A 22,603-nucleotide genomic window follows, 5' to 3' on the forward strand; every position below is an offset into this window, starting at 1 on the left:
GTGAGAATATGGAAAACAGATACACATATAAGATATAGTTTATTCAGTAAAGGATGTACATAATGAGTTTGAAATAAAAGGAGCTTATATTGCTATTCATTAAGTATTGTATGGTCTAGTCTTAGCTCACACTCATTCAACACAGTTACTGCGTACTTTTCCTGGGCACTGGCGACCCAAGAGTCTGTCCCAACATCTGGTGAGATTGAATGAGTCTAATAGTTAAATTAGAGGAGGAAATGTGGTCAATTAAATACCACCACCGCCGCCACCACTACCCCCAAAACGTTCGGTTCCAACTAGAAAATTACTTATATGAGTTGTTATTGGTAAGTTCTGTCGATAAATTATTACTAGGAAAACCACATGGCTTTAAGTCACAAAAGAATTTTAACCCTTTATTTTTTGATTCTCTTGTTCTTTCTTTCATTCAATAATATTTTTGAGCTTTTATTTTATGCCAAATACTTTATCAGAACTTAGAGAAATAAAAAGGGAGCAAGGCAAGCAAGGTGTCTGCCTTCAAGGGACTCATATTCCACTAGAATGAGATAGACAGGAAAGAACTTTTTAAATAATTTATTACAGTCCATGTTGTTGTTGTGAGTTAAATAAAGAGGGAAAGTAAATGAAATACTGATGGGGACTTCCTCAAATAGGAGAGTCTGAAGAAAGCCCATTTTGGGCTGTAACTTAAAGAATGAAATGAGTCAGTTATTTGAAATTCCGTAGGAAGGACGTTTCAATCTGTGGTTTGATTAACAGCAGAGAACCTGAAGGTAGGGGTGGTCTTGAAGTGTTCAGGGCGAGGGGTGGGGGGCTGCTGTGTGGTCCTAAAACTGAGCAGCCTGAAAACGACCCAGAGGACTAGTCCTGCCTCTGATTCCTGAGCCCTGCCTCCAGGCAGTAGGTCTGGGTGGGGTCTGAAAAACAAGCGTTTCTCACAAACCCCCAGGGGATGCAGGGGCAGCTGACTAGGCGCCCACACGCTGAGCATCATTTGTGGTGAGAAATCCGAAGGAGGAGAGCTTGGTGTGTGCGGGTGGACAGTAGCAAAGGAGGCTGGAGGAGAAGGCAGGGGCCCTGGGATCTCGCCCTGGAAAGAAAGCAGGACTTAGACTCTGGTGAACAAGTCATTGCGGATCCTTCTGTTGCTTGCTGAAACCCTGAAACCTCCCTTTTTCTTGAGAGGATTACCATGCAGTCAGTCTTTGAGGATTATCCGATTCTGAATAGCACTCGCCCCTTAATGCATCAGCTGGTAAAGAATCTGCCTGCAATGCAGGAGACCCTGGTTCAGTTCCTGGGTTGGGAAGATCCCCTGGAGAAGGGAAAGGCTACCCACTCCAGTATTCTGGCCTGGAGAGTTCCACGGACTATAGTCCAAGGGGTTGCAAAGAATCAGACACGACTAAGCGACTTTCACTTTCACCTAATGCATGCAGAGCACATTCTTGTGTAATTTGGAAATGGCCTGTAATTCCCTCTGTATGGAATTCCTGACCAACCTTTGACAAACGGGACTGTTTTATCCCTTTGCAGAGCTGCATTCCCCCATACTCCAGTTTTGGAAGTACGAGACAGTGGTGAATCCGGGGATCAGATCAGTTCCACATTTACTGAAACATATTCTCTACATCAGGCACACCACACTTGGTGCAGCAAGGACATAACCAAAAGCATAGAACATGCTTTCTAACTGTAGGTAGCAGTCCAGCTTTTGGGGACAGCTAGTAAAAAAATGTGAAGAAATTAGAGGATTGTGTAAGCGGGTACAGTGCCATGTGCAATAAAATGTTAAATATTGTCATATATAAACGTTAGTGATGTACATGATACGTGCCGTGGCCACTAAGAAATGGGAGAATTGTTGTCTAAAGTTACTGGGGAATATTCAGTACCCCAGAGTCATTTTAGCTGGTCCTTGGAAAATGGCTAAAATTTGGCTAAAGGGAAAGAGAGAGGCATGGGAAAACTTTTGTCTTCAGACTCAATGAACCTGCAAAGGATTATTGTTTTCCTAAAGTTTTTGCTGGTCTGCTGTCTTTCAAGGGAAAGGTTTCCATGTGTTTCTGATTCTTGAGCACAATTGAATTTCTAGCCCATTGTCTGGTGAGAGCTGTTTGGTCAGGGAGCCCTGTGGACTTCTCAGAAGCTTTTGTCCTTTGAAAGAAGCCTTCCTGATTTGCTATTGTTAATGAGCCTTGTCCTACACAATGCTCAAGTTGAAGGCCCACTGAGAACATGACCATGAAGCTCCTTTCATCTCCGCATGGGGGAACCGCTTGGCATTTAAGAGCTGCAGAAACCCAGCAGCCATGCTGCTCCCCCGGTGCTAGTAATTGTCTTGAACTTTCTTATGTCACATCTTAATAGCTTTGTGTTAGGAGTGATGGTCTGTACTGCGTCCATTCTTCACGGATAAATACAAAAAGTCTTGCCACCCAGAAGACAAACCCTCTGTAGTCATGCATCTCTTTTGAACATGCATCCTTGGACCCGGTATGTTTACATTTCAATATTCTGTGCCAGGAAATTGTGAATATGCATTTACCGCGGTGGATATATTTTTACTGGGTCAAGTGAATTTTTGCATCAGATCCTGACTAATACATTTGATGAGTCAATGGGCTCACCTCCCTTGTCGTGACTATCTGGAAAACTCATGGATATCCTGAATAGTAAGGTATTTCCTGTTGAAAGACAGTGAAAGTGTTTGTCACTCAGTGGTGGCTGACTCTTTGTGACTCCACGCACTGTAGCCCACCACGCCCCTCTGTCCTTGGAATTCTCCAGCCAGAATACTGGAGTGGGTTGCCAGGCCCTTCTCCAGGGGATTTTCCTGACCCAGGGATTGAACTCTGGTCTCCTGCATGGCAGGCCGATTCTTTACTATCTGAACCACCTCTTTCTTAGCTTAGATAATTCCAAAGGTGTAGGTTCATCTGTAACCCCAAGGTAAGGGCAGAAGATAGAAGTGAAAGAGAGAGAATGATTAAAGAGGGGACCTGGGATGACCTGAGAGAAATGGCAATCTGTAAGGCAGAAATTACCAAACTTTTCTGTTGCTCACTCGTATCTGTGATAAGTTTTGAGACTGTGCTCATGATAAGTATGCTTAAAATGAACACAATTTCTAATATTTTATTCCTATACCTCAGGTACACTCTATGATGATACACACAGTCTGTATACATTCTTCTATTAACCTATAGCAGCAGTGTGATGCAGTGTGCTGGTTCTCAAACTTTAGTTTCCATCATAAAATCCTAGCAAGCAAGTGCAATTGTTAGTTGCTCAGTCGTGTCCAACTCTTTGCAACCCCATGGACTGTAGCCCACCAGGCTCCTCTCTCCATAGAATTCTCCAGGCAATAATACTGGAGTGGGTTGCCATTCCCTTCTCTTAAAGAGCTTTGCACTCTCAAATCCTAGAAGCTTGTGCAAACACAGTTTTCTGCCACTTCCTCCACGCTAAGGTTCTAGTTCAGTAGGTCAGGGCTGGGGCCCAATAGCTTGCGTTCCTGCAAACAGTCCATGGGGTTGCAAAGAGTCGGACATGACTGAGTGACTCCGCACAGCCCAACAACTGCCTAGGTGAGGCTGGTCTGAAACTGTGCTCTAAGAACCTAAGAGGAGGTAGTCTCAGAGTTAATTTACCTAAATTGAACATCAGGATCCTTTAATTATCAAATGTGTGACCTTGGCTGAACTCTTTTACTTCCGTGAACTTAGCTTTTAAAATCTGTGGTATGGAGGTAATCACCATTACTTACATTTGAGGGTCACTGGCAAGCTTTGTGAGATAATGTAGACAAAGTGCTTATTATCCAGTGCGTATCACTCCCAAAACATCCATGTATGTTGGCTGCCATATCCTCCTCCTCCTCTTCATTCTCATCAAACATCTTCCGAGCATCACGGGGTAGACTGTAAAGAACTTTCGTGACTTAATTCACAAGGATCATGGGAGTGCATCTTTCTGCTTTAGCATTCTCCATGTAGAAAGACCGTGCTCCGAATGAGGTATCTTTCTAGTTGAATGGTAGAGACGAAGCTCTTTTGCAGAGTCCGCCAGAAAGAGAACTGCGTTCAGCCCTCTCCCTTCTGTGTGTCCCTGTTGATACTTCGTGCTAAGTGTGTGTTTCTGTCCTCTCTTGTAAATACACAGTGACTTTTTTCTTGCATGATATAGAACTGGTATTTTTGACGGTGGTGTCTTTGAATGTTTTGGGGTTTGAGTACATTCAGGTGATGGCTTTGAATTTGATAAGCTTGAACAACTCTCTCTCCTCTTCTCTTCTTTCCTGCTCTTCTGAATTACTAGGACCAAGTACCACCTGCCAGGAGGATTCATGCGCCAACCAGGGGGTCTGTATGCAGCAGTGGGAAGGCTTCACCTGTGACTGTTCCATGACCTCCTATTCTGGAAGCCAGTGCAATGATCGTGAGTACAGCCTTTTCATACTTGGGATGTTTTCAAAGAGTTCAGAGGTTTGGAGAAATCTTAAGGAACATTAGGTAAAAGAAGGACTCTTCTGAACAATTCATAAGCAGTTTGCTCATCTAGAAACTTGGGAAATAAAAAGCTAATTTTCTTGTGGAAGAGCAAAGAGACATTTCTTGTTCAACCATACCAGATGTTTATCCATACGTCCTCCCTATTTTTCTTAAGATTACCTTTGACAAAACAATTAAGACAATATTTTTGTTCTAAGGAGTTCAGTTTTCCATTAATTAAATTATCTGGGTAACAGTTTTGAGACTCTCTCAGTGACATAATGTAGAGGATATTTAATGAATATAGCTATTTTCTCAGGAAGTCTGGGTTTAGGGAATTTCTTAGGCCTTCCAAATGAAGAAGACATTAAGACTTTATTATTTTTTTTCCAACTAGAAATGTTTAACACATTCCTAAGGGTCTTTCAAATGTAGGCAGAGATTCCTTCTGGATAAATGTATTGATATCTATTTAGTTTATATGTACATAGTCATTCTGTTTATATATACATTTCTATTTTGTCAGTATGTTTATATGTATGTATCTGTGTATTTGCTTCATATTGGAAGACAGCCAGTTGTTATTTTTGTCCATGAGTGAAGCTTCAGGTGTGTTAGCTGTTTTCATTCTAGGAGAAGACTGATTTCATAAAGGCAATTCTAGCACTGGTGGTGGAAATATTAATACTTAAGTTCTGTGGGAATCTATAACAGGTATCTCTACTTCCTTCTAACGTGGCCACTGATGAGCAAACACTGGAATTTCTGCATCCCTATTGCAAAGAAATTTGTTGAAAAGCTCTGATTTAATAGGTCCTGCTGACCTTCCGATTTTCTAAAGGCAGCCTTCATGGTAGGAGTTTATTTTTATAATCTGAACTCATAGGTGCTGTTAATTGGTTTTATAAAAAAGATGCATAATGTGATATGAACAAATACTAAAGTTATATTACAGTTTGTGCAGGTGGGAGCGGGTGCCAATTACAGTGCTATCTCTAGCGTGTTTATTTGATTTTCCTTGATTCCTTACACCTCAACTTTTATCAAGTCTGTAGTAATCTCTCATCCTGGTTTCCTTATTTTTTTAGTAGCCGTTTTTCTTTGTGTATTCTGTCAGTCACTTAAGATACACTAAGGAAAAATAAGTGGGGAATCTGGATATGTAGAAAGAAAATTCTTTGAAACTCATTGATCTAGATGTAAGCATTTGTCTCTATATTTATAATTCAAAGAACATATTCTTTGCAGAAAGTTTTGGCATTAGATGGCTCTCTCCAATTATTTGGTATTATTGAAAGTCCTGTTTTCATGTTTTGATTTGGAAATACTGTTCCACTCCGAAACACGTAGCGATGGACACCTCCAGGGTCCCTGAGGAATTGTGCTGTATGCTCTTTCTTTTTCTTCCAATTTGTCTGCATTTTTCCTCCAATTTTTCCTAAGTGGCAGCACAATGCTTCTTTATCCTCACAAGTTTATTCCATATCACACAAACATACATACCACTTTCTGTAGAATGTGATCAGGAAGAGACTGCACGCAGGAAAGGTAGAAAGGTAAGTTCTCTAACGGCGGTGAATAGACACAGTCCTCAGAAGGTATGTATGCATTTTTCTCTCGCTGACACGTTCCTTTCTACCACCTGCACCAGGCATGGTGTGCTGCTAAAAATCAACCAGGATCCTTTCCAGTTTTCTATGATTGTTTCTGCCTTCGTCGAGACCAGATTATACCTTGGTCTGGGATGAGGACTGTTGCATTATTTGACCAGAGCAATTTGTCAATGTGTCGTGAAGTACCAGAACCAGACCTGGGAAAGGTCAGTGTTTCTTTTGTGGCAATAGATCCTCATCCTTCAAAAACGTTTCTAAGACATCCAGGCTGAGGGTAATGTATTTTGAATTTTATCCTGTAAACAATGCAGTGGAATTTTTGATTTGTAAAAGACTTCTGAGCCCAAAGCCTTAGAAGAGTCTTCTTGCCTGTTTTCCTCTTGGAGAGTGGACCAGACAGCATCTCAGTAGCTCAGAGAAGACTGGTCCAAGGAACCAGGAGGGGAAGTAGGGTGTTGTATAAGTTTGCAACAAAGGGAGCCGGCAGTCTGAACATCGAAGGTCAGGTATCAAGCTAAGGAATTTAGCGTTCTCTGAATGGGAACATGCAAGCCTCTGGGCTCCCTAAATTCATTCCTTTCATATGCAGCTCATCTATCTGGGGCCAATCCTGTTTCCTTGTTCACCTTGCTTCTTGCATTTCCCTGGTTCCTCAGCAATCACCATTGGGAGGTGGTAGCATCCGCTGGACTGCAGCTTTGGGAGCCCTCATTCACATTTGGAGGCCAGAAATCACTGATCGCTGTGATATTTCTTGTTTATTAATATGGCAGGGAGATATTTTCATTTCACAGGGGAGATGTTTGAATAAGTTTCCATGAGTGGTTTCTCAGGATAGCAGATAGAATGAAAACATCTCAGTTAGTTATTGCAGACCCAAGAATCGAAACCTGTTCAATAGGGAAATGGCTGGGCTGAGGTAGTTTCCAAAATAAGATGCTCAGTTCATCATATGCAGAAAAGTTGATTATATCTGGGCACGACTTTCATGTTTCTAAAGGAATGTCTGCATTTTAGATCTCGCTCACTTCTTCTAGCATTGGTTCTATCACTTGTAACTTTTGTTATTTCTTGCCTGTTTGCTAAATTTGGCATTTGCTTGACAGTTTCAAGGTGCTGCCACATAGAAATGGCCTCCACGAGTAGAATTTACATTTAAAAACTGTGTCTCATTTAGTTTGAATAGACCAAGCCTGGATGGTTTTAACTTTATTCTGTCATTCTTTGTGAAAGCAGTGTGGATTGATGGAGGCCGTGGGGTAAATTTCTGGTTCATCCTTATAAAGACAGCTGTAAAACTGATGTAAGTGGTTGTCAAAGAACAGCATGTATTCTCTGAAGCTGTTCAGTTCAGTCAGTTGTGTCTGACTCTTTGTGACCCCATGCACTGCAGCACGCCAGGCTTCCCTGTCCATCACCAACTCCCAAGAGTAGAAAACAGAAATCGTCTGATTGGAGACTCAAGTGTAATTGATTTATTAATTGTCTTATCTAGTTTTAAGGCATCCACCATTTCACATAATGATAAAATCATAGTTGTGTTAGGTGATGTTTCGGGCTGTTTTGAAACTACAGCAGGCACGCTCATCCCAGAAGCAATTTTGAGTTCCCGTAGGAGCCAGTAAGATCTTTGGAAGGACACGCAAGTAACATGCTCCAAAGAAAGTCTTCAGGTCTAAAAAATTCAAAGCAGAGGGGGCTGATTGCCCCGAGAGTGAGCAGCACCTGCATCCGACTTGATGACATGTTGTAGGGGCTGTATTTTAAGAACAACAAAAGGTAGGGGATCTTTTCAGGTCCCAGTAAGGAGATTCCTTTTGGATATTGGGTTCTTATTGGTATTTTAAATCAGGGCTGAGAATCAGGGCAGTTCTAGTATCTTGAAGCCCTTGCACCATCGAGAGAATCCAGAACCCATGTGGAGTGGAAATTGCACTTCCACTGGCAACCTGTTCTTGGGTTCCTCTCTCCTTCATGACGCCACAAAGTGTCGCTCAAAACCCAGCCCACTCGTGCATTCTGACACGTGTGCAAAAACGTGATCATTGGGGAGGGCTATTTGAAAACACCAATTTTGAACACCTCACATCTATCCTCACCACCATCGTTACTTTTCGGCCTGTTCATGACAACTCTTATGAGTTGTCTGTGATTTTGGAATCTTGCCGTTGCTTCTGTGCCCCGGAGAAGTGAACATGGGGCCATCTGTGTCATGTGAGTCCCCACGTCAAGTTCTTGGATTTACAAATTGAGTGTTTATAATGGTTTTGTGGGGTGAAGAGAAAGGGATGCATGTGGGTCCTCAGCCCACCTTCAGCCGGCCACATGTACGACGTTGCTGGAGACACATTGAGGGCTCCTTGGAGAAGTGGCGGGTTCACACTGACATGTGATAATAGATGTGCTTTGCCTGCGACAAATCGATAGCAAACAGCTGTGGATTGTGCAGACAGTGGTGTGTGAAGCACCTTTTCAGACAGTTTTCTGCTGGAGTGGCTGTTGAGCAGCACTGTTGGCTATTGATTGGCCTTTTTCTTTTTATTTATTGTGTGGGTTTATTTATTTTTTAATGTAGGTGGGTGTATTGATTAAATCTGTTAAAAACACATTTCCCATTCAGGCTTCCGAAAAATAAATAATATACACATAATTTAGTGCACAAACAAGGGGACAGATGTGTGTGTGTGTTAGTTCTGTCTCTTGAGACCATATAGGTACCCCGGCATTGTGTTCCAAGCCTATGTTGTACGTATAGCAATAATTTCCACGGATATCATACTACAGTATGTCCATGATTTTGGTGATGTGTTTGCTCCTTGCCTCTGTTTTCAGGCTTTGCTTGTCCAGCAAATAGGCCGTATTGGAGAAGTTCACTATCAAGACCTCTATTTTCTGCTTAGAACACACTTTATCATTTATTCATTTATTCACTCAGCAGACATTTCTAATTTGCAGATAGGATCATGAATAATATCCATCCTGTTCTTAAAGACATTACAGTCTAGTGGGGGAAGTATATGTACGAAAGTGCTTTAATAGAAATATGAACAGTAAATAGAAGTCATCAAGTGGAAGGTCAGCTCTCCCTGGGGCTGAGACTCTATCTAGAAGAGCTGCTGCCTTTAGAAAAGTTTTCATTCACAAATGAGTCTTGAAAAATATGCATGTGCTTCCTAAGCAAATCTGGTATGAACTAGGGTTGGATAGCTAAGGCAGCATTCCGCCAATCAGAGAGCAGAGAGAAATGAAGTACAGTCACTGTTAATGTTCTGGCTATTTCCTCTGGCTATTTTTTTCTCCCCCCAACCTTTTGCACCTCATGGCATCCTCTTGTGCAGGTATTCTACCTGTGAGTAAACCCGTGTGCCCACACCTGTCCCCATCAGAGCGCAGGGGACTTTCAAAGCCCCAGCCTTTGGTTGGGAGAAAGCTGGAGCTGTGTGGGAAGGACACCCTCCTTGAGTTGGAAGAATTTCAGGAAGCCTCCTGGGTCAGGGATGGGGCCTGGCTGGCCCTTCTTCAGGGGACTCCGAGGAACCTGGAAGAAGCCTTTGCTCCCTTTGGTGGTTAAGCCTTCAGAGTGTAGTTCTGAAGGGGGTGTCTGGGTGCGGTGAGCTCTCTGAGACAGGCTGGCTCCTTCCCTGGGTCTCCCCGTGGGATGGCGCAGAGCCCGTAGCAGTCAGCCAGCATGTGCTAAGTAAGTGAGTGACTGTTGCTCCTTGGGGTCTTCGGCTGGTGTCACTCCTGCCACAGATCTCAGGGCTCCCATTCTGAGACGGTCATTTTCTCCTGAAGAATCTCTCCTGCAATTCCTGTCTATTCTGGCACCAGGTCAGAATACAGTATTCTGGTATTATGTGGATTCAGCTCCTTCTATTACCTCTATATAAAATGCTGTTGTGATTGTCAGTTTCTTTCCCATCTTTATTCTAAGCATTTGTGTGGCTAAACTTAATACTCGGGTTAAAGTTTGTGCTCTCATTGCACAACATGCATTTTCAAAGTATAAAAACCATTAGATTTCCTAATTTCCTTTAGAAGAATGTGCATGATGGTGCCCAGGTCATTGGAAAAGAAGCCCTTGGTGTGCTGAATCTCTTGCTGGGTCCTGGGTACAAATAACCCTAATAGGGTCCAAATCGTATTTCATTGAACCATTGGTAGACCTTTATCTTGGAAATTTAATTATGATAAACCATATTTTTAAAAGGCTGATTTGTAATGTATATAACTTATTGCATTATAAAAAGCTTCATAGCATAGTCACTAGGTTGATCAGCTTTAGAATCAAGCTGCTTTAGATGCTGATTCTAAGTCTAGGACGATGAAATTGAATTAGTCACTTAGCTTCCTTTGTTACAGAGCAAGGAGTGTGATCAGTACTTAGTAAACAGGAGTAGTAATAGCTTTTAGTATATCTAATACTATTTGCTATTTGTCATTTCTTCATTACATTCCTGATGTCCTACTGTGACCTTTAAATTTGTTATCCCTTTAGTCATCCCAAGTCAGTCGGTCATTTCTGGCTCTTTGCGACCCCATGGACTGTAGCCTGCCAGGCTCCCCTGTCCCTGGCATTTCTCAGGCAAGAGTACTGGACTGGGTAGCCATAACCTTCTCCAGGGGATCTTTCCAACCCAGGGTTCAAAGCCGGATCTCCCACACTGCCGGCAGATTCGTTACCGTCTGAGCCACCTGGGAAGCCCTAGTCACCCCCAAATTCCCGAAGAAATACTGTGCTCCTCTTGTCCTGGTTCCAACAGTGGGAAAACTGGGGCCAGCCAGGACCTGGCAGCGTCAGCACTGGAACCCAGGTTTGTTTGACGTGAAAACCACATTAGCATCAGGCTTGCTGCGACCTAGTCCTTACTAGAAATGACCACAGAGAGCGTCAGCACTCGTTGCTAGGCTAGAGGACTCACAGTTTCAGCTGGGCAAGGCTTCTCAGACAAGTGAATTATGTAAGAATATGACATGGAAAGGGCTTCCCTGCTGGCTCAGATGGTAAAGAATCCACCTGCAATGTGGGAGACCTGGGCTCGAGCCCCCCTGGAGGAGGGCATGGCAATCCATTCCAGTATTCTTGCCTGGAGAATCCCCATGGACAGAGGAGCCTGGTGGGCTACAGTCCATGGGGTTGCAGAGAGTTGGACACGGCTGAGCGACTGAGTGAAGCACAGCACATAGACGTGGCAAAGATAAGCTCTGTGTTCCTGGTTATTAATTTTATCCTGTTCTGAAATTTGGAACACTTTGGTTGTTTCTGATACTCAGATGAGGCCATGTAGTTAGAACATCTTTAGGCATTAAAGATTTAGACTTAGAATATCCCCCATTGCCTCCAATATTTATATTTTCTTTCTCTTTTGACCATCTTCTGATTTCCATTTTCTTTTTAGTTTATTACAGTTTTAGTTTATGTCCTATAGCAGAGCCATAGCAACTGCCTATGAGGCAGTTGATGTGGAGTAGATGGCATCTATTGAAATCTTGACTGTTGTTTAATGTCTGTGTTACCTTGGTGCTAATTAATTAATCCCATTGTGTCTCTAAAATGTAGATATTTTTATGTTCTATCTTATTAGAGTGTTGTAAAGATAAGTTGAATTCATAATTGTGAAGCTCAGGACATGGCATGTAATAGCCCCTACAGAACTATTAGCTACACTTCAGTCTAATTTTCAGAAAGTTAAAAACATGACTCATACAAATGTAGTTTTCATAAAGTTAAAGCATAACTCATGTAAATATAAAATGAATGTGTGCCCAAATTTATTTAACTCCATAATGAGGGAGGCAAGAATGTGGTTAAAGTGTAAAGAACAAGATCACAAAAGATTATTTGAAGAACTGGATATTTATAGGCATTAAAAATAACATTAAAATACAAATTTAGTTTCAGTATAAAACTGGTGAATGTCTCACAGGGTAAAAGGCTCTTAACTTCTGATGTTATTTATTCTTCTGAACAGGGTTTCCCTGTTGGCTCAGATGATAAAGAATCTGCCTGCAACGCAGGAAGCTCTGGATTGATCCCTGGGTCGGGAAGATCCCCTGGAGAAGGAAATGGCAATGCACTCCAGTGTTCTTGCCTGGGACATCCCATGGACAGAGGAGCCCGGAGGCCACAGTTTGTGGGGTCACAAGAGTCAGACACAACTGAGTGGCTAAACCCCCATCACCACGTTCTACTGAACAATGCATCCCTACTGAATAGAAATCTACAGGTTAACTATCATCTCATAGACTCTGAGCCTCAATTAATAGTAAATATCTATGTCAAGCAAGGGTACATTTTCACGTAGAACTGAATATTTCTTGTGTGGGTGTGTTAAACAGTGTCCCTGTGGTGGTGATTTAGTAGCTAAGTCACGTCCGTCTCTTAGGACCCCATGGGCTATAGCCTGCCAGGCTCCTCCATCCATGGGATTCTCCAGGTAAGAATACTAGGTGGGTTGCCATTTCCTTCTCCGGGGGATCTTCCTGACCCAGGGATCGAACCTGGGCTTCCTGCATTGTAGGCAGTCTCCTGCACTGCAGGTGGATTCTTTACCGGAAGTCCACTGAAAGTCCTGTGTGGCATTAAGAGGACACATGTGTCTCTCTTAGTCCTTTTTTCTAAGTTTTGGATAATTTTCCTTAACAGTATCATGCTCTGTTAAATTACAAATCCTTTTTACCTCGAATGCTGTTCTTATATCATTACTTTTACTTTTAACCACTTACACTGTGTGCCAGTCACAGTGCTGAATTTATGTCATTTTTGTCATCTACACAGCATGAGAAAGTAGATATTCTTCTGATCCCTGTCTCACAGATGAGGAAGCTGAGACAGGTTTGGCAAGTTTAGGTAGGCAGAGACTGAGTCCAGAGAAGGCAGGAAGGCTGGGAGAAGCAGCCTGGCACCGCAGTCTGCAAGATCCAGAGGGAAGGCAGATACAAAAGAAGCATTCACACCTGGGCAGCACCAAAAGTGATGCTCAGATTTATTAACATTTCTCCTTTGCCTCTGTGTTTTATTCCTGGGCCCGCAGATATTCAGTGTTGCTGAAATAAGGCCTGGGGACGCAGTGAAACCCAAAGTCATCATAGAGTGAGGAGGATGGTACCGGTACTCTTGGGAACAGTTGCATAGATGCAGCTTGTGGCTAGCTTGTGGGAATCATGGGAATCACTCTTGCTTATAAACACCCCTGATATTACCTAAAATCTGCTATCCTGCTGTTATTAATATACACACGGTGTCAAATAGATTCAACAAGAGCCAGGACTGCTTACAGCTTTTGTTTTGCACAACCATCCATAGAAATGAAGCTGGGTAACATTTGTTTCTACAAGTTCCAGTTGATACTTGGACCTATGGTTCAAGGAGAAATGGTCTCCAGAATTCAGGGATCTGTTGCTGGTCAGGAATTGTTCTGAGTTGTAACAATCTTTGGCCTCACTAATTTCATATCAGCCATCTTCAGCATGCTGTATTTGTAGATCATTTTTATTGCTTATGTTTAATTATGATCCATTTATTTCTGGTGTGCTGGACTAGTTACTTATTGATGGCGATGGCAGTAATCCACTGAGAGCCTATTGGTCCAGAGAGGATAATTTTATATTATCTTGTTAGTCATATTCAGATATAATTTTAATGTATTTTTCAATATAGACTTATAGTTTCCTACATTTCCATTTGTTAGCATTTACATGCAGAGGCAAAAGAAATGCAAATGACCTAATCTTCTCTTGTAAAATAGAGCTAGTAAATATTATTTGGTTTCGTTTTCTTATTTTTTCCTGTAACTTATTTTTTTAGAGGGGACATTTTGGGGTGTATAATTCACATTCAGCAAAATGCACAGATCTTAAGTGCATTATTATAAGCATTTATAACCATATAACCAGCATTCCAGTTAAGATAAAGGACGGTTGCATCTTCCCAGAGGGATCCCTTGTGCCTCTGTCAGTCATTCGTTCTCCTCCTTGGTGAGGTCACTACTGCTTGGCTTTTTATCAGCATCCATGAGTTTTGTCTGTTCTTGGATATGTATAAATGGGACCGCCCAGTATGGGATCTTCGATGTCTGCTTTCTCCAGCTCCATGGGATGTGTTTAAGGGGCATGCGTGCCCCTGTGCCTTCTGGCTGCCTGGCTCTCTCCTGACTCTCAGCTCCATCTCCTCACCTGAGGAGTCTGCCGCCTGCACTTGGAGTTCTTGCCCTCCACCGTGGTGCAAAACCTCCTCCTAAGGCCATAAAGAGAGCAGTCTGGCGGCTCACCTTGTTTGTCTTCCCCCTTTCGGGAATCACTGTCCTTTGCCTGATGTCCAGCGTCTTGCATGGTTTCACATCCCTTGTCCTCGTCTTGGTTCAGATCAGTCATTTCAGATCCAATTACTGTTACTCTGGTGAGGTTGGAAGTGGATGTCTGCTTGTTTTCTTTTTACTTGACTTCGCCTCTGTACTTTGACACTGGGAAAAGGGGAGAGGGAAGGATGTTGACCTAACATACAGTGTGCTGTGACTTAAACCACAACCTCTAGGGCGGATATAAGGCTTTGCATTAGCTCTGGAACCACCCTGGTAGCCTAGAATATTCTAGAACATTTATTTATTTGGTGTATGGGAATATCCTGCAAGTCCAGTCACAGGCCCTCTGCAGTCAGACAACCTTCCCTGGCAATAGACGCTGTGCCAAGCTAGATGCACACCTGCAAATGTGTCTCCATTGAGCAGTTCTTCATCTGAGTTTCATTTACAGGGTCCCCATCGCTTTTCCCCTGCAGTCTCCCTGATAGTGCTTGATTAAGCTCAGTGGGTACAGGAATTGATCTGGCTCTTGCAGCCAGCTGTTCTTATTTTCTTTACCTAGGATTGTCATTTGTTTTCTCACCTACCTTTGTCCTGCGGATCTTTGCCGCCTGATCCATGTCTCTTGGCCAAATGAAATTAAGAAGTGTTTTCAAACAAACATTTTGGAGTCTTCAGGGAAGTGGAGGTATTTCTGTGCCGGGGACTGTTTTGACTGTTGGCGCTCCTTGTTTTGGTCGGTAGATGCTTTTGTGCACTTATCTTTGATGCATATCTTCAAAAATATAAACATGAGGGGACCTTGCATGGTTGGTGCTTTTTAGTTTTAACAGTTTTTTTTTTTTTTTTTTTGATAAATAAGATTATACAAGCTCACTAATGAAAATCTGGAAAATTCATAAAAGTACAAGAAAAAAGCATGCATAATGTTACCAGTTATGTTTCAGGCCATCCGTGGTGTCCAGCCCATACTAGATGTTCAGGCAATATTTGCTGAGTGAACAACTGAGCCCTGCCTATTTTCAGAGTCTGAGTTGTACAAAGGTCCTAGCGTTCTTTTAATGAGATGAATAGCATTTCTCCCAGGGCTAGGTGTTTTCTTGCCAGAAGGAATGCTTTTAGGCATGCAGGAATTATAATTAGCATCCCAATATGCAGTTTTCTTCTTTGGATGAAAAATGAAAATGTCAAGATGTGTTTATTTCTTTTCTCTCTTGCCCTTGTCCCTTCTCAGCAGAAAGCCTTGCAGTTTCTAAACAGTTATACTTAGTTGAATCTACCTAGAAGTAGAATAGTTTTGCAGTGGATTGTAGTTTGAAGGAAAGAGCCCTTATCATACGTATGGGGAAGGAACCTCCCGGGTCCCAGTTTTTTTTCTGTGGCATTTGCTTCTAGAGAGATGTTGTGGTTTATTTCACATGATGAGATTTCTTGAAACACTCTAGTCCTCTAGAGGTCTAGTGAGACAGAACTCTTCCGCTTTAATATTAGTCGTCAATTTCTGCCGAGTTTTAGGTTGACCTAAACTAGTACATAATATATGAATGAAAAATGTAAATGCACCGTGAACTGAAAAATGCAAAACATAAAGATTTCTTGATTTTCGTACACCATGGGTTTCAAGTGTTCTATATCTCTGTGGGAGAATTCATCCAATCCTAGTAAACTCTTTGCAACCACTCTTAGGAGCATTGATAGATAACAACAGTATGTGGCTGTGGGCATTATTTCCTAGTCAGTTCACTGGATGCTTTTTCTAATCAGTCCTCAACTACATGTAAAGCTGAAATTTTACCCAGATATCTTTATATGCATAAAACCAAATCTGTGTTTATATAAATACAAATAGGTACCTGTGCACATATACACATTATGAATAAATAAATATTTCTTTTAGGTTTTTTTCCCAATGGTTCTGAAAAATTTTTTTCCATCCAAGTAACTTTGTTCCTGAGTCTTAGGGAGCTGCAGATCAGGTATCTGTCCCCTCTTCAAGATATTCGGCAGAAAGTCCCTTTTATCTGAACTGAACACTCAATATGTGGGGTATAATTTTATCTCTGAACAATTATTTGGGGAGGGCAACATCATCTGAGATTTATTTTTCCTTAAGAGCACTCTTTCTAGCTCCTCTCCCTACCTGAAACTCCCAGCGCTCAAGTATGTCATCTAGTTAAGACTCACATCAGTGACCTGGAATTAGGGTGCCTTTGGCAAGGGGTCTGCAGCTCAACACACCTATCATCACACATGCCTGTTGTCCCTAACTCATGAAAAATCACGAGGACAGAACACGTGGAAAAGAACATATTAGAACAAGCGAGTTTAGCCACACACACCCTCAGTGTTATTAAAGGCGTTATTCCAGTCCCCCAACACATCACACATCTTTCCAACATCGAACTTGCTTTAATTTGCATTTGGGTTCATTTAGCATTTTCTCCTATTATATAAAGTGTAATGAACAATAAACACGGCTCTAACCAGATCTCACAGCCATTTCCCAGCGTAGGGTAACATTTTGCATTTAGTCGTATCTGGTTTCCTAGGTAATGTTGGACTGTGGCTGTATTTCCTCAAGCCGCATTGCTTGTCACGTGGAATGCTTTGGTGGTAGATTCTCCAGATGCAGAGAAAGGCAGGGAGAAATGTTCCACCGGAATTCTTTGGAAGCCATAGTACTGGGCATTGCCCGGGGAACACAGAGTGTGTTAGGGCCAATTCTCTGGTTTCTTCCTGTGGCAGGTTTTGAGCGCTGCCTTGCTAGCCTCCCTGCTTTTATTTCTGAAATCTACCCTCTCTACCAGCTCCAGATTTATCTTCCCAGAACACCGTCTTTGTCTTATCCCTCCTCTGCTCATAAAATTTCGGTGGCCCCCCTCTTGTTGTAGTTAAAAACCTCACATTTGGTTTTCAGTGTCTTCCTTTATCTGCTTTGCAACATTTGTCTCTTGATCCTGTTTCTTACATGTTCTTGGCTTACTGTGTCCTCGAATAAGGTCGGTGTCCTCCCTGTCATGGCATATTCTGTGGTCATTATGCCCTTCCCACTGCCCTTCCTCCCTTCTGAGAAACTTCCCTCCTCTTGACCTGGATTTCAAATCCTGTACAGATTTTAGCACCAAGCCCAAGTCTCACCTCTTCCTTGTGTTTCCTCTGGCCACATTAATCCATATTGATCACTTCTCCCCAAATCCCACTGCATTAATGTTCAGAACTGACAGACAGCAGGACTCAGCATGTAAAGGAGATTAACATGGACTTGAGAGAGAGTGGTGGGTTCAAATCCTGTTCTTTTCCTTCCTAACAGGGTGGCCTTTGGAAATGAATGTGACACAACCTCACAATATGTACCTTGCCAAAGTCCCACTTTTGCTTATAGAGTTAGAAATAATAGATGTAGGGCAGAGTATCGGACTTAAAAAAAATAGTCTTTGAAAAGTTCAGGATTGCAGCTTAAATTAAAAATGCGAACCTTCCATTGAAGTAAAATGTCACCAGGGAATAAAACAAGTAGAATTCTGAGTAGATTATGCACCACTTTTGTTGTGTGTTCATTTTCTTCTCCAGAGAACCAATTTGCCTATGGTGGTGATTGTAGTTTCCTGTTGAGTAGATGGTGACTGTGTGTTGATCGGATGTGAGTGGAAGGGTTACTGGGATAAAATTATTCAAATATTGAACATATTCCTGACTTGGGGTCTGTAAAATTCAACCAAAACCTAAAGGAGTTTCAGAGGACCTACTCCCTTTCCTGTAAGTATCCCAGCTTTTATTTTTTTATTTTTATTTTTTTATTTTTCTTTTTATTAGTTGGAGGCTAATTACTTCACAACATTTCAGTGGGTTTTGTCATACATTGACACGAATCAGCCATAGAGTTACACGTATTCCCCATCCCGATCCCCCCTCTCACCTCCCTCTCCACCCGACTCCTCTGGGTCCTCCCAGTGCACCAGGCCCGAGCACTTGTCTCATGCATCTCACCTGGGCTGGTGATCTGTTTCACCATAGATAATATACATGCTGTTCTTTTGAAACATCCCACCCTCACCTTCTCCCACAGAGTTCAAAAGTCTGTTCTGTACTTCTGTGTCTCTTTTTCTGTTTTGCATATAGGGTTATCATTACCATCTTTCTAAATTTCATATATATGTGTTAGTATGCTGTAATGTTTTTTATCTTTCTGGCTTACTTCACTCTGTATAATGGGCTCCAGTTTCATCCATCTCATTAGAACTGATTCAAATGAATTCTTTTTAATGGCTGAGTAATATTGCATGGTATATATGTACCACAGCTTCCTTATCCATTCATCTGCTAATGGGCATCTAGGTTGCTTCCACGTCCTGGCTATTATAAACAGTGCTGCGATGAACATTGGGGTGCACGTGTCTCTTTCAGATCTGGATTCCTCAGTGTGTATGCCCAGAAGTGGGATTGCTGGGTCATATGGCAGTTCTATTTCCAGTTTTTTAAGGAATCTCCACACTGTTCTCCATAGTGGCTGTACTAGTTTGCATTCCCACCAACAGTGTAAGAGGGTTCCCTTTTCTCCACACCCTCTCCAGCATTTATTGCTTGTAGATTTTTGGATAGCAGCCATCCTGACTGGCGTGTAATGGTACCTCATTGTGGTTTTGATTTGCATTTCTCTAATAATGAGTGATGTTGAGCATCTTTTCATGTGTTTGTTAGCCATCTGTATGTCTTCTTTGGAGAAATGTCTGTTTAGTTCTTTGGCCCATTTTTTGATTGGGTCATTTATTTTTCTGGAATTGAGCTTCAGGAGTTGCTTGTATATTTTTGACATCAATCTTTTATCTGTTTCTTCGTTTGCTATTATTTTCTCCCAATCAGAGGGCTGTCTTTTCACCTTACTTATAGTTTCCTTTGTAGTGCAGAAGCTTTTAAGTTAAAGGAAATATTTGTACAGGCTTCCAAGAGCATGCTGAAGCATTCTGTGACCTTCAGTAATCTCATGTCCTACTTTTGGTTCTTTCCTGGAATACGAAGAGTTACTAGCCAGGGTGAATCTTTGTGTCTTGTCATTGAAAGGACTGAGGGAACCAAACCACCATCTTTACAGCCTCTACCATTATCAGAATCTCAGTACATAATCTTAATTTTGCAGAAATTAACTCATTTTTAGATCCCCTCACCTACAGTAACAAAGTATAACCTAATTTTAGCATTCATGATGGACTATTTACAGTAGATGACTGTCGTTCTCTCTCCCCAATTCAAAACCCTTTGAGCCTGAGGCCAAGTTTGACAATGATCTTCCTTAACTCTGAACACGAGGCCCAGGTAGTAGAAGAACAATAGCTGATCTCTTATTCCGTATTCATTCTGGACAGAAAATACCCAGAGAACTAGAGAGTCCTAGTTTACCATCTGAGTGGCGTAATGTGCTAATGACTGCCTGCCGCGGGAAGATGGCTGCATATTGATCTCCACTGGAGTTTAACTGAATGAGAAGCCATGTCTCAGGAACATTATTTTATTTATCCAGTTACCCAGGGGTCCTTCATAATGGACTCAGCTGTGAGCATTAGGAGATTAGACCAAAATCTTAATCATGGTGATTTTGATCATGCTGCAGTGCCAGTAGCTCTTTGGAACCTACGAAGCTGGTAGTATTTGAGGAAAGGAAGTAGATAAGTGTGACTGCATCGTGTCTGGGAGGAAGATTGGTGGAGAGGGAATCCAAAAGATAGATTTCAGTCATCTTAAGAACTGGCAGTAATGAGGATAATTACGTGGAGAATTTGCACTTCAGATTCTAGTTGTTCTTGAGAACATGATTCAAATTAATAAAACGCACATGTTCAAAGGAAATCCGGTGCTCTGTGACAACCTGGCGGGGTGGGATGGGATGGGAGGTGGGAGGGAGGTCCAAGAGGGAGGGGGCATATGGATACCCGTGGCTGATTCATGCTGATACATGGCAGAAACCCACACAAGAATGTAAAGCGATTATCCTCCAATTAAAAATATATAAATTTAAATTAAAAAAAGAAAAATAATTTGGTTAGACTATTTAGATGATGGAGATTTAAATTCTTTTCAAAGTGTACTCACATGGAAATGATTTTTCTCTTTACAGTCAGTCTGTTAGAGGAAAAGGTGATTTATTTACTTCTCAGCCTTTGCATTATAGAAATGTGTTTATAGAAGTAGTGTTTATTTCTAATGACAAATATGTGATGCCAAGTAAGTAGTAGACCACAGATGATTAAGTAATTGCCACCACCTGGGCCCACCGCTGTTTCACAGGTGTTTTCCTAATGTGAACAAATTCTCTTACCATCTCAACATCTATGTCTTATCTAAAATCTGGATATACTGCATTGCTATAACATCCCTTGAAGTCTCCCTAGATGGAGACTGTTTTCTTCAGTCCTTTTATTCCTGGAGTCGGGGCACAGTTCACCAACACTGTTTCATGGTGTCTTGTCTTCTGAGGTCCATGCGTCTTTAATGCCATTTTCTCCCATCCTCATCATGAACGTCTTCTGACCTTCGAGATGTGAAGATGATCTGAACCGAGCTCCTTGCTCATAGCCTTCATCTCCCTGCACCCTTTGCATTAACCTGGGTGACTTCAATTTTCATGTTGTGATTTTCCTAATAACCTGGCTTCCTCAAATGTCTGGCTACCTAGCAAAGAGAATTTCTCTTGCTGTTAGCCCTTCCTAAGTTTTCACTTCTCTCCTGACTCGACCTTCTGCCCTCCATAGTGTCAAAGGTTTCTCTTGCGTTTGCACGCCGCCTGCAGTTCCTGGTCGCTGATTTAAGTGAAGTCCCCGCCAATACTCTAGCGTCCTTGCACTGTGAACTGGCCACACCACCCAGATTTCAAGTAAACCCCACTACTTGGCTTCTTGGCTGCTGCCTCATGAGTTAGGGAAAGTCAGGCATTTGGCAGTGACTGCACCGCGAATCCATAGCCTCCTGCTCTTAGCGATGCCCTCAGCGTGTTCCTCTTTGTGGCCACCCGAGCTTTGACCCTCAATTCTGACCACTCTGTCTTCCCTCCAGTGCTGGCCTGTTCTCTGCCGTGCTAGTTAGCATCCCCTAGTAGGAGCTGTTTGTAAGTCTTTCTTCTTATTTCTTCATAAGCTTCGTTGTTTATGTTTAAACACCTCACATCTCCATCGCATGGCAGTGAAGACTTCCCCGGATTTTTGTTCAAACGTTATTTTCTGTTTCAGATTTTCTAGGACTCACTTTCATAAACCTGAGCACCAGTGGGAAGACTCTTCTCCACATGTGTCCAAACTCTGTTTATCTATTTGACTCGTCTACCTTACTTTGCTCATCTGTATATGTTGAATGGGGCCTTGTAGTGAATGAATATTTGTGCAGTTTCCATGTTTATGCAACATGCTTACCTATGTGTGTTTATGTGTGTGTGTGTGTGTGTATATATATATATTTTTTTTTCCTCATTTGGATCCAGACTGTGTGATTAACATTCCATTTACATTGCTTAGCACAGTGTCAGCCACTGGAAAAAAGAGAAGTTTCCTCACTCTTTCATTGCACTAAATATTTCTCCATTATAGTGCCTATCACACAAGTGTTTGTTAACTATTCTGGCTCACTAGTAAACTGTTATTTCTATAGAATAGGTACAATGCCTTATTTATCTTTCTATTCTCAGTATTTTATGAGGAACCTGACAGCTTATAGATGTTCAGTAAATTTTTGATGAGTGTAGGAAGCATTGAATACCAATTAAGGGTAATAGTGATAACCAGCAGCTTACTTTGAAAGTATGGAATGTGGATTAGGCTACTGCCGTGGGCCATGCAAGGCACAAAACTGCTAATTTATAAAACATATTTTATTATTTGTGGATAAATGATTTAATAATTGTTCATTTGTGAATAAATAGTGCATTTATTTCTTGTTTTAATGTATGTATTAAATAAGATTCAAAAGGAAGTGCTGGCTTTTCCAAGATTACATTCCTAACGAGTAGCACAGCATAGGAACCAGGACTCCTGACTGTTGGTTCTGGAGCCAGTGATCCTAAGTCAATATTTTCTAAATGGTGTTTTGTGTAATAACATGTACCAGGAGTTCTCATTCTCCTTTACATATGCTGACTAGACTGAAGGGAAGGGGCTGGTGAGTAAAAGGCAGAGGTAATAGATGTCCATGATGTAAAGAAAGGGAAATG

At 41.8% G+C, this 22,603-nt stretch overlaps 1 protein-coding gene across 3 annotated transcripts in view; it reads left to right on the plus strand.

The window, feature by feature from the left end:
* NRXN3 (neurexin 3) overlaps positions 1-22,603 on the plus strand; it is a 1,687,603-nt gene that overhangs the window by 790,725 nt on the left and 874,275 nt on the right. For all 3 annotated transcript variants that reach the window (XM_065940342.1, XM_065940340.1, XM_065940341.1), the window contains one exon: positions 4,327-4,446. In XM_065940342.1, the coding sequence (XP_065796414.1) occupies positions 4,327-4,446 (120 nt within the window). The remainder of the gene's footprint in view (positions 1-4,326; positions 4,447-22,603) is intronic.

Source organism: Muntiacus reevesi, chromosome 7 (genome assembly GCF_963930625.1).
Source record: "Muntiacus reevesi chromosome 7, mMunRee1.1, whole genome shotgun sequence".
Lineage (NCBI taxonomy): Eukaryota > Metazoa > Chordata > Mammalia > Artiodactyla > Cervidae > Muntiacus > Muntiacus reevesi.